The sequence below is a fragment of the Stegostoma tigrinum genome, chromosome 16 (assembly GCF_030684315.1).
Source record: "Stegostoma tigrinum isolate sSteTig4 chromosome 16, sSteTig4.hap1, whole genome shotgun sequence".
Classification (NCBI taxonomy): domain Eukaryota; kingdom Metazoa; phylum Chordata; class Chondrichthyes; order Orectolobiformes; family Stegostomatidae; genus Stegostoma; species Stegostoma tigrinum.
The window spans coordinates 16,980,800-16,994,054 of NC_081369.1; the positions used below are offsets into that span (position 1 = coordinate 16,980,800).

A 13,255-nucleotide genomic window follows, 5' to 3' on the forward strand; every position below is an offset into this window, starting at 1 on the left:
CAGTTAGTTCTGATAACATTATGCATTTTAAAAATATAAATGTTTGCTTTCATCTGCAATGACTGTTGGTTGTTAGAGTCTCCTTCAATAGGTCCCCAGCTGACCATGTGTGTCATGTGTTAGAATTGCTGGCAACCTTGAGAGGGGGCGGGCAAAAGACTGGATCACAGCTGCATGCTCGTGGTGCTGGTGTGCTTCACTGTATTCATCAAATCAGTATTCTTCAGGAACTACCCCAGTAGAAGGAAGAAAAAGGGAAATGTTAATTTACAAAATCCAGCTGGAAGAGATAAAATGCCATGAAAGAAATGGTATTGCTTTCAGTCTTTTTTCTGTGTACAGTAAATTTTGACTTGCTCATTGTGAAAGAGTTATAGATGTGTTCTCTTTGTATTTGTGTGACAGTCTAATCCCCAGCCCAGAAGTTTGTAGTATTGTAAAATGCTAAAACTTTTTTTCTGTGCTGTTTTGCTATAAATGGTCAAGAAAATTGTTGCAAGCTTTTTAATGAAAAAGCTTGGTGCAGTTTTCATGTATTAATATTTTTAGAAATGTGCCAAATGCTTATGATAAATGCCTTATTTACATAACTATGTTCCTTAGTTCTGATAAAAATTACACTTTTGAATTGTAGCTTAGCTTTACTGATGCTGTGTTAGTACTTAGCTTGAGTTGGTAGCTGTAAAGAATATCACATTGGAAATGGAAAGAATTGTAATTAATTGCATTTCTAATGCCAATGCTTCAGAGTGGTAAAAGTTCAGATTTTTGCAATTTGTTGTCCTTGCTTATTTGACGAAGGATACTATTTAGTTAAGAACTGTGGAAAAGTAGCCATGGCATTAATTTCTTAACAAGTTTGTGATACTCTGAATTAGAAAGCATGACGATGTGTTTCTGATATTTGTTGAAACTATGTTCACTGCAAACTGATAGAAATAGCTATGGAATGACATTTAGTACTTCCTTTATGTCCTGTGGTTTTTCATACTTCCACACATTTACAGTGCAATGATTAGTCAACATTGCTAGGTTTTCCAACATAGGCTTATTTTGTTATTCAGCCAGAGAGTGAAAGGAGTTTGACCCTGTCAGGATATCCAATTAAATTCCTATTTGTTCATAAATGAACACACACATTGCTGTCAGGGTAGCAGAATATGGACTGAGTTTGGAATCTCTCGTCAACAGTGATGTGGAGGTGTCAGTGTTGGACGGGGGTGGACCCTTCAACAGTGTCTTTTTTTTAATTATTCTGGAAGCTATCCAGGTGAGGTAAAGAGTAAAAATAGCATGGGGGGTGTTAACATTTTAATTGTAATAAAATGTGAGGCTGGATGAACACAGCAGGCCAAGCAGCATCTCAGGAGCACAAAAGCTGACGTTTCGGGCCTAGACCCTTCATCAGAGGATGAAGGGTCTAGGCCCGAAACGTCAGCTTTTGTGCTCCTGAGATGCTGCTTGGCCTGCTGTGTTCATCCAGCCTCACATTTTATTATCTTGGAATCTCCAGCATCTGCAGTTCCCATTATCTCTGATAACATTTTAATTGTGTCCATTTTATATTGGATTTGATTTGTTGTCAAGCCTGTATGAAAATTTTTCAAATTATCATATTTACAGCTCAAAGGGTTTATGTTTTCTATAATAAGTTTGGGGATAAGATTTTAAAAGATCTATAATTAAATATTTTGGTCAGGGAAAAGTTTTATTCACCTATATTTAAATGGTTGAAAGAGTATGGAAGCATTTATGCTGTTGCTTAGTATTTGGAGCAAAAAAATTTCCACGACTTCAATTTATTTTGCGGAACAGAAAATATATCACTAATTTTTTGCTACAATATACATTTGTTGTGTAACTTCTATCACACTAATAATTAAAGAAGTGAAACTTTTTTCTCGTCTCAACCCTAAACATACTGTTTGTTTTTTTGGCATTTTCACAGCTCCTTGCCAGAATTACAGCAAATAGAAACCCCTAGCAAAATTTCATCCCTCGATGCTTTTGGTGGTGGTAGGGGAAATCCAGTTTAATGATCTCAGACTAAATATTGCTTTTTGTGTGCATTATGCAAAACTGTACCTAGATTGTTCAAGAGCATGTAATGTTGGCAGAAATAACCTCTGCAGTATTTTTCACTGTAAGATCTAAAGAGACTTGTTAAAGTATTTTTCACTTGCAGTTTCATTGCTGAAAAGAACGTAGTGGTAGTAGTGTCAAATTTCCTGCCGTTTCCATGCCCAAATGTCACGCTATACCTACATTAAGAATACCTTGGTGTTGGGTGCAATACCAAAGGGTTGCATTTGTCAGAGGCGCTGTTCTTTGGGTGAGATGCTAATCTGTGGCTCCACCTAAATTTTTCAGGTGGATGTATTATAAATCTGATAGCAATATTTGAAGTTCTCTGGAACTGGTTATCATTTCTCCCTGTTGCTCACTTGCTGTTTGTGAGATTTTGCTGTACACAAACTGGTGAAGTATTGCTACAGCAAAAAACAGAAATTGCTGGAAAAGCTCAGCAGGTCTGACAGTATTTGTGCAGAGAATTCAGAGTTAACCGTTCGGGTCAAATGACCCTTCCCCTCAACTCATACAATACAATGTTGCTATTGTGTTTGTGCATGACAGCAGTGCTTCATCGCAGGAGTAGTTTATTAGCTGTAATTTGCTAAATTAGCATATCCCGAATTTGTGACCAAATCTATGTTAATGCATACATTTCCTTCCTTTCTCTAATCATTGCTTACATATAATCAAAAGCACTACTTTACGATTGCATTTATTGCTGTTTTTCTGGGAAATACTAGCTCAGATTGAGCTCCCACATATGAGGACCTATGACACCAATACTAGTTACATCTTCTAGCTGATAAATTCCCATATCCTAGAACCTGATGAGAAATTATTTTAATTTCTGAACAGGCATTAATTTTGAAGTTGTCAAATGTCATGACAATTGAGTTTCACTGAATTTGATAGTTGAAGCACGTGAAAATTCCTAGTCGATTTGCTCTGAACCCTTTTCAGTATTACTCCTTAGATTTCCCATTGTCTCTACCATTTCATCTGCACTCCCCTTACTACTCATCTGTTTTCCATCTCCTCCGCACTGACCAGTTTTAATTAAAGATACATAGATTCTAGTTTTCATTTGCCAAATCATGTTTAGATTAAGCAACTTTTGCAGACCTTTTTTCAAAAGTTTCTGTCTTGCCACATCAGGTTGATCGCTGCCCTAGTATAAGAGCAATCACTCTTGCCTGATCTCCAGATTTCCTTCTTGTGACCATGTTGAAACTAGGCTGTAATAATCTCTAAATTTGAATCTGGTCCTTCCAAAGTCAGACAAAGCAATGGGACTTCAGGAATAGGAATGACCACCATAAATCCATGAAAAGACAGTGTTCTGCTAAATTACCTGGAACAGGCAATTTGGTAGTGAGAAGTCAAGTGTGTTGCAATTTTCTAATCAGCCTATGCAGAGATATTACTACTCACCTCTAGAGCAGATGGGACTTGAACCCAAGTCTCCTGGCTCAGGAAGAGATGTTACTACAGTGCCACAAGAATCCTTAGTCAGGTAGGTTAAATATTTTCTACTCAGCCTGTTCAGAGATGTTATTACATATCTGGAGCAGATGAGACTTGTACCCAGGCCTTCTGGCTTAGAGGTAGGGACTCTGCCACTACCAAATGGCCCCATGTCAAGTCAGATGTTTTTGTTTCATTGACAGCACCTGATGCATGTTCAGTCTTGTTGGTATAACCTTTGCCCTCAGCAAGCTTATTCAGTGATGAAAATACCTTACCACTATTGGTCATGTACATTGAAAACTTTACCTAAAATTATCTATGCTTTCGTTTCGCATAGTGCCTTCTCCAAGTGGTGTTAACTGATGACTGAGGTAGAATAGTAGCTATTTATCAGGAGATTTCTCTGCTTATGATTGGCCTGATTCTTATGCATCGTGGGATTGATCCCGAGTCAGTGTGAAATGTTCTAGGATCATTCTTCCCTGACTGTGTATATCACAATACCCCTAGAGTATCTGTCTCACTGTTGGGGTGAGACATACCTAATGATAACAATGGAGAAGCCTGTAATCTTGACTGATGAGTAACTGTACAAGTGTGACTATGTCAGGTGGTTGTTCAACTACTCCAAGACAATTCTCTCAATTTTGGGACAGATCCTCAAAATTGGTCACATTTAGTGGTACTCGCTTCACATTTTCAGATTGTAAAACTGAATTTTGTTTTGGGCTGTATGCATCACTTATTGTAGCAGCTTTCTACTCCTGATTTATAGCACTTCATTTTGGGATTTAATTTTTCATAATTTTGAACTGATTTCCATTAGCCAGCTGCAGTTAAATACATGACTATGATTACAGGAATTTCTGAAGATGTACAACGATCCATCAATGTGCTGGAGAGCAAGTCAACTAGGTGACTTCTCTGACATAAACATATTAATTCTGTGGGAATTAGTGTTGCTGAAGAATGCTCATGGGTTGTGTGATTGTAAATTTAGAAAGAAAATCTGCAAATTATTAACTGTGTGAAATGTGTCATGAAAGTTATTTAACTGGGAAGTATGGAACTACTTTTCCTACTAGTCTCTTGCTCACACAAATACATTGATTTTCGTATTTCCTGGCTCTTGCATTTCTGCAATTCACAGCATTTGCATTGTAGTTGAGTGGACTTTTGAATGTATTTGTACTCTAATTGAGAGGGCAGTGATAAATTTGAATAATATGGTAAATACCATCATATTACTTAAAATGCTGGACTGACCTTTTGAAATTCTGTCAATTGTTTATGTCGAAAAGCAATACATGTTTAGTGACTACTGATGTTTCCATTCAAAGGCTGATTTATTCCTAACTTAGACTCTCATTGACTTAATATGATTTTTCCCTTGATTAAGCAAATTATGTTAATTCATTTTCCTCAATTTTCATAATACTTTCTTTCGACTAGTACTGACTTCAAACTCAGGTATCACTGTGATTGAATGAGGAACCACCGGTCATTGATCTGCTTCATGGGTATTTTTTTGTGGTAACCAAAAATTGAAACAAATGGATACCTAGCTCATTTCATGGATCAATACAGCTTGAATCCATTATTCTTCAGAAATTGATTTAAACTGTGAATGGTTTAAATAAGAGATAAAAAACATTTTGAAGTTTAATTGACCTTTTGTTTTATAGCTGTTGACTTATGCAGAACTAGGTGACAGCATGTTTTCATAATAGGTTATAAATATTTGGAAATAAAATACTGTGTATTGAAAGCTAAAATAAAAAAGATCATGTATCCTTACGTGTGTAAAGAATATCTGCATTGATAAGTAAAATTGTCAGTTGTGGACCAACTATTAATCAATTAATGTGACAGAATGAATTCTGAGTGTAAATCACTGTGTAGTATTTTGACAGTCTTATTTCCAGCCAAAAGGAAATATACACACCATTGTGCACCATTTCTTTGAGCTCATTATTTCCTGTTATGCCCTGTCTCTCCCCCAGGCCAGGCGGACTGTCTGTCCTTTCAAGTCTTAGCAGGAGACACACCATTGTTGTGCCATTCTCATATTCCGATCAGAATCTGATCTATCAACGTCTATACCAACGTCCTACACCCACTGCCTCCAATACACCCCCACCCTGAGCTATAGCATAAATGCTGTCCCCTTCACACTTCACTTCAGCTCTGAAGAACATAGAACATTACAGCGCAGTACAGGCCCTTCAGCTCTTGATGTTGCGCTGACCTGTGAAACCAAACTGAAGCCCATCTAACCTACGCTATTCCATTATTATCCATATGTTTATCCAATGACCGTTTAAATGCCCTTAAAGTTGGCGAGTCTACTACTGTTGCAGGCAGGGCATTCCACGCCCTTACTACTCTCTGAGTAAAGAACCTACCTCTCTCTTCTGTCTTAAACTTATCACCCCTCAATTTGAAGCTATATCCCCTTGTGCTAGCCATCACCATCTGAGGAAAAAGGCTCTCACTGTCCACCCTATCTAATCCTCTGATCATCTTGTATGTCTCTGTTAAGTCACCTCTTGACCACCTTCTCTCTAACGAAAAACGGCCTCAAGTTCCTCAGCCTATCCTCATAAGACCTTCCCTCCATACCAGGCAACATCCTGGTAAATCTCCTCTGCACTCTTTCCAAAGCTTCCACATCCTTCCTATAATGCGGCAACCAGAACTGTACACAATACTCCAAGTGTGGCTGCAGCAGGTGTTATACAGCTGCAACATGACCTCGTGGCTCTGAAACTCAATCCCTTTACCAATAAAACTTAACACATTGTACGCCACCTTAACAGCCCTATCAACCTGGGTGGCAACTTTCAGAGGTCTATGCACATGGATACTGAGATCTCTCTGCTCATCCACACTACCAAGAACCTTACCATAAGCCCAGAACTCTGCATTGCTGTTACTCGTTCCAAAGTGAATCACGTCTAACTTTTCTGCATTAAACTCCATTTGCCTCCTCTCAGCCCAGCTGTGCCACTTATCTATGTCTCTCTGTAACCCGCAACATCCTTCTGCACTATCCACAACTCCACCGACTTTAGTGTTATCGCAAATTTACTAACCCACCCTTCTATGCCCTCAACCAGGTCATTTATAAAAATGACAAACAGCAGTGGCCCCAAAACAGATCAGTACGGTACACCACTAGTAACTGAACTCCAGGATGAACATTTCCCATCAGCCTTTTGGCTAAGATCAAGTGTATCACTTGGTGACGCTCTAATGTGCTGGGGCATTGTCTCAATGACGGCAATGTCTGAGATCGTTTCTGGTCTCAGTGTGGAGGGAAAACCACAGAAAAACCGTTGGAAAACTCTCACTAATATATGGTAGGCAGGAAACCCACTGTACTTGTATATCGCTGCAGTTTTATATTAATATAGTTGGCTCTTACCTGCCCTCTGAAGTACCCTAACAAACATCAGAAAGAAGGCTAATCACTTTTTTTTTCAGGGCAGCTATGAATGGACAAATGGACAAAAAAATGCAATCTTGCTGTTGGTGCTCATGTTTTAAAAGTGAATTTAAGATTTTAAAAAAAGTCAGAATCAATTGTTACAGTTTAGAAGGATACCATTTGGACTGTGCCAGCTCCCCATTGAAATGGTTTACTTAGTGTCATTCCCTCATTCTGTCCCCAGTACCAATTCCCAATGGCAATCCAATGTCTTCTTGAGTGCCTTGATTGAATCTACATCCACAATACTCTAAGGCAGTACATTCCAGATCTTAACACCTCTCTCTTTGTGAACATTTTTTCTCATGTTGTTACTGTTACTTTTGCCAGTTATCTTAAATCTGAGCCCTTGTAGTGATTGGAACTAGGTGGTCCGAGTTAACTATGTGGTTTTTGATGATCATTGTTAACGTGGGCCAACCAGGAAAGCCTTGGCAGACCAATAAAGCCAGAAGATTAGAATCTTCTCAGGTGACGATTGGCTCTGAGTTGGCTGGCCACATACAGTGTACTGTGCACTAGTAAATAAAGGACGATTTGGTGATGGACCACCAGACTGTACAGTTATTTCAGCCCTCTTGTTCTCAGTCCTTGCGCTAATAGAAATATTTTTCCTCTTGGGTATCTTGTTGAGTCACCTTGTGATTCTTAAATGCCTCATTCTAATCCCCTTACAGTCTCCTCTTCAAGGAAAACAGTTTCAACTTTTTCAATATATCCTCATTCATGAAGTTCCTCACTTTCTCTGCTTTCATTTCTTCACTAAATTGCGATGTATAGAACTGGGCACTCCTCTAGTTGAGAATGAACCATTGTTTGAACAGTATTAACACAGCTTCCTTGTTTTTATACTCTGTGCCCCTGTTAATAAAGCTCAGGATCTGTTTGCTTTATGAATTGCTGTCTTAACTGTCCTACCACTTTCAATGATTAAAGCACATGACAGACCTTAGGGTTCAGGTCGAAATGGTGGGTGAGGTTAGTCAATTATGTAGCCAAATTTTCAGGCTCAGCAGTAAGCTGTTACTTATTTCGTAGAGATAAAAGTGTGGAGCTGGATGAACACAGTAGGCCAAGCAGCATCTTAGGAGCACAAAAGCTGATGTTTCGGGCCTAGACCCTTCATCAGAAATGGGGGATGGGGAGAGTATTCAGAAATAAATAGGGAAAGAGGGGGAAGCGGACCGAAGATGGATAGAGGAGAAGATCTGTGTATCTCAGGCAATCACCGAGAAACTGATGCCCGTTTCAAGTCCACTGACTCCCAGGGCTACCTAGAATACACCTCGTTCCACCCACCTTCCTCAAAAATTCCATCCCCTCTTCCCAATTCCTTCGCCTCTGTCGCATCTGCTCCCAGGATGAGGCATTCCAGTCCCGCACATCCCCAGATGTCCTCAACTCTTCCCCCACCCCGGCAGTGGTCGAGAACACCCTCGACCGAGTCTCCCGCATTTCCTGCACCTCATCCCTCACACCCCGCCCCCACAATAACCGCCCAAAGAGAATCCTCCTAGTCACATACCACCCCGCCAACCTCCGGATACAACGCATCATCCTCTGACACTTCCGACATCTACAATCCAATCCCACCACCCTAGACATTTTTCCATCCCCACTCTTGTCTGCTTTCCAGAGACCACTCTCTCCGGGACTCGCTTGTCCGCTCCACACTCCCTTCCAACCCCACCACACCCGGCACCTTGCCCTGCAGTCACAGGAAGTGCAACACTTGCCCCCACACCTCCTCCCTCACCCCCATACCAGGCCCCAAGATGACCATCCATATTAAGCAGATGCTCACCTGCACATCTGCCAAAGTGGTATACTGTATCCATTGTACCTGGTGTGGCTTTCTCTACATTGGGGAAACCAAGCGGAGGCTTGGGGACTGCTTTGCAGAACACCTCCGCTCAGTTCGCAATAAACAACTGCACCTCTCAGTCACGAACCATTTTAACTCCCCCTCCCATTCCTTAGACGACATGTCCATCATGGGCCTCCTGCAGTGCCACAATGATGCCACCCGAAGGTTGCAGGAACTGCAGCTCGTATTCCGCTTGGGAACCCTGCAGCCCAACGGTATCAATGTGGACTTCACAAGCTTCAAAATCTCCCCTTCCCCTACTGCATCCCAAAACCAGCACAGCTTGTCCCCGCCTCCTTAACTGTTCAACCCCTCACCTATCCCCTCCTCCCACCTCAAGCAGCACCTCCATTTCCTACCTACTGACCTCATCCCACCTCCTTGACCTGTCCATCCTCCCTGGACTGACCTATCCCCTCGCTACCTCCCCATCTATACTCTCCTCTCCACCTATCTTCTCTCCATCTTCGGTCGGCCTCCCCCTCCCTATTTATTTCAGAACCCTCTCCCCATCCCCCTCTCTGATGAAGGGCCTAGGCCCGAAACGTCAGCTTTTGTGCTCCTGAGATGCTGCTTGGCCTGCTGTGTTCATCCAGCTTCACACTTTGTTATCTTGGATTCTCCAGCATCTGCAGTCCCCATTATCTCTGATCACATATTTATGACTGCCAGGTTTATTTTCCTCAGGTGGCAAGTTATCTACAAATGATTTTGATAGCATTTGCCCAACTATGATTTGAAAAAGAAAGCAAACAAATAAGTTTAAGTAATGATAAAGCTGCTATGATGAAATGCAACATTTTCAGAAGAGGAAAAACTAACTTTTTAAAAAGAATTGACCATATCAATATCACAAAAGAGGACAAAAGTATAGTGAAAACTAATTGAACTCAAAAACCAGAGGTAAGCTTAAAAAGATAGTATATGATGGCAAGTTTAATTGAACTGAAAGAAAAATCCTCTCTATTCCATCCTTGGAATAGTTTCCTGAGGGAAAACTAGTCAACACATTTTCTAGAAACTTGAGTCTCTCCAGAAAAGTTTAGTTCAGAAAAGCAATTTAGTCACACTGCCGATTTGGAAAAAAAAAACTTAGCTTTTATCTGTTGGGATTCTTTTTGGTCAGTTTCTAAAAGAGCACCTATAATTGGGTCCATTCATTGTGTTGCCTGACGCATGTGGAGCTTTTTAAACTAGGCAGTGAACTGAAGCATGTGACATGGGGTTGCCACCCATCTGGTGGTGACAGCAGCAGCAGTAGTATTTGGTGAGTCTTGCTTTGTGGAGAACAAAACTGAGGAAGGCAAGGAGAATCAAAAAAAGGTACACGGGGGAAATTGTTCAGTGAAGGATACGATTCATAGAAGTGAATAAGAAATATGCAAAAGATGGATGGATGAGATGGTGGAATTTAGTTAATACAGGTGTAGTGATTGTAATTAGGTCAGCTCGGTAGACCTCAGAGAATATTAGTTCCCTGATTGGGTCTGTTAATCTGGTCCAAACAGGACCCCGAGCTGCAAGGTGAAAAGAGGAGAGTCTGATATTCTGGCACTGACAGCTGGCTCTGAGTGTGCTGGATCAGTGTCAAGGAATTTCCACATGTAAATAAAGGGTAATTTGCTGACAGAATACTGGGCACTGGAGTTTTTTTCAGTGATGATGATAAGGCACATTCCTGAAGAAGCTCGCTCGCACCAGTCATCTTTGAGTTGAGGTAAATGTTTCCAGCACTGTGCTGTGATTTTGGAAACTTGATCTGTTTGACCCTGCCACCGAAGATGGGGTCCAGTATGTGGAAAGATTTTTTTTCCCCAAGCAAATGACATTGTGGCAAACGAACAGCAACGGATAATTCTTGTGACAGCCTGTGGACCCATAAATTTTTCTATTATTAGGAGCCTAACATTTACTGAGGCACCAGATACTACAACCTTTCAAGAGCTTATGGATTTACTTCATGAATATTATGACCTCAGCTTCCCCTAATTCTGTGATGCTGTCATTACGACTGAGCAATTCGAGAACGAGGGAAATCTGAATTTTGAGGTTGAGAAACTGGTACAGACATATGACTGGTTTAACCCTTAAATGAAATGCTGAGAGACTGATTAGTATGTGGAATTAATGATGTAACCATGCAAAAGGTCCTACTAACTGAAGCCTAACTGGACTTAAAACAAGCACTATACCTAGGTCAGCCCACAGCAAAACCCCAAACAAAGCCATGTCTCGATCAAACAGTTCAAATTTTCTTCACATCCAGGCCAGCCAGCCATTGTAATTGCTTCTGGTATGTGAACTCAAGACAGCAAAGGAGTCCTACTAGACTAAATTGAATAAGAGAAGTCACAGGCTAGTATCCAGGAGAGTGCAAACCCAGCAAAGTCCACCTACAACTGGTTTGGAACAATTAAAATGCCTAACTACAACCAAATCAGAACCAGTCAAAATAAACATCGAATTAAATAGTCACCTGGTTCTAATGGAGGTTGAGTACTGGCACAGCCGTTTCAGTGATTGCTATATCAGTCTATAACAAAATCAGTTCTGGAATCCAACCCTCAAGCTTGCACAAGACCTCGCTTCGACTGAGAACCTATACTGAGAAACCTTTACAGATTAAGGACACAATTTTGGTTCTTATCTCAAGTTTGAAGCAGTTGGTTCAGCTATACTGATTGTAGTAAAAGGCTCAGGCACAAGCTTGATGGGGGTGAAGTTGGTTGAGAAAAATTCACTTTTGGTTCAATACTTTTAGATTATTAAAATAGCTGCCTGAGTGAAGTCCTAGTAAGCATCCAGACGTTTTTAAGGGAGGTCTAGGGACTATCAAAGGAGCCAAGTCCACTTTGCATGTTGACTGAGAAGCAGTTCCGTGATTCTGCAAGGCCTGCCCTTTGCCATTTGCCTCATGAGTAAAAGTAGAGGCAGAACTCAGAAGGCTGGAAGGTGAAGGAATCTTAAGACCTGCAGCCTAATGGTATCAATGTGGGCTTCACCAGCTTCAAAATCTCCCCTTCCCCCACCGCATCCCTAAACCAGCCCAGTTCGTCCCCTCCCCCCACTGCACCACACAACCAGCCCAGCTCTTCCCCTCCACCCACTGCATCCCAAAACCAGTCCAACCTGTCTCTGCCTCCCTAACGTGTTCTTCCTCTCACCCATCCCTTCCACCCACCCCAAGCCGCACCCCCATCTACCTACTAACCTCATCCCACCTCCTTGACCTGTCCGTCTTCCCTGGACTGACCTATCCCCTCCCTACCTCCCCACCTAAACTCTCTCCACCTATATTCTTTTCTCTCCATCTTCGGTCCGCCTCCCCCTCTCTCCCTATTTATTCCAGAACCCTCACCCCATCCCCCTCTCTGATGAAGGGTCTAGGCCCGAAACGTCAGCTTTTGTGCTCCTGAGATGCTGCTTGGCCTGCTGTGTTCATCCAGCCTCACATTTTATTATCTTGGATTCTCCAGCATCTGCAGTTCCCATTATCTCTGATACTATCTTAAGACCAGTCCAGTTTGTGGAATGGCAGCTCTGGTTGTACCAATTTTGAAGCCGGACGCATTGGTTTGCCTTTGTGGGGATTTTAAACAAACAGTAAAGTGCTTTTCATTGCTGGGTGAATACCCAGTCCCTCGCATAAAGATTTGTATGCAAAGATCGCAGGCAGTCTGTCCTTCATGAAGCCAGATATTAGCCGCGCATACTTGCAATTGCAATTAGATGAAGTTTCCTGGAGATGTGCCACAATTAATACCATTAAGCAGTATGTGTCAGTATACAGGGCTGCCATATGGGCTGTCATCAGCTTGTGCAGTTTTTTCAGTGGACAATGGAGAGCATTTTGCAAGTTCTACCCCAGTTCGACACACTAATAACATGGAAGACCAATAAAGAGCGCTTTGAGAACTTGGATATAGGCATATGCCCACTTGGGAGAAACATCTAGAAGGGCAAAAAATGTGTTCCAGGCACCCCAAGTGTCCTACTTGGGTTAGAATTGATAAAACCGATTACACTTATTGCAAGATAAAGTGAGGGTGATCAGAGATGTCCTGGTTCCCATGTCTGTAGTGGAATTTAGGCCCTTGGGCTGGTGAATGATCACTCAAAGTTCATATGTAACTTGACCTCCATCCTGCCACCTTTTGCATCAACTCCTAAAAAAGATCAACTTCGGATATGGTTGCACAGCTAAGCTGTAGCTCCTTCAGGGAAGTGAAGCTTCATGTATTTTCTATCTAACAGCAAGCATCCTCTAAGATGATTCCAAGAGAGATCTGGTGTTGACATGATGCCCTCCTGGATGGCATTGGGGTAGTATTGGCTCATTGGTGGCCCAGTGGAGAGCA

At 41.5% G+C, this 13,255-nt stretch overlaps 1 protein-coding gene across 1 annotated transcript in view; it reads left to right on the plus strand.

Annotated features, from left to right (window-relative positions):
* Positions 1-216: 216 nt before the first annotated feature.
* Positions 217-13,255, plus strand: part of plekhg4 (pleckstrin homology domain containing, family G (with RhoGef domain) member 4) — a 194,879-nt gene continuing 181,840 nt past the window's right edge. Inside the window, exon 1 of the mRNA XM_048546548.1 lies at positions 217-311. Within this exon, the coding sequence (XP_048402505.1) occupies positions 300-311 (12 nt within the window). The 5' untranslated portion in view covers positions 217-299. The remainder of the gene's footprint in view (positions 312-13,255) is intronic.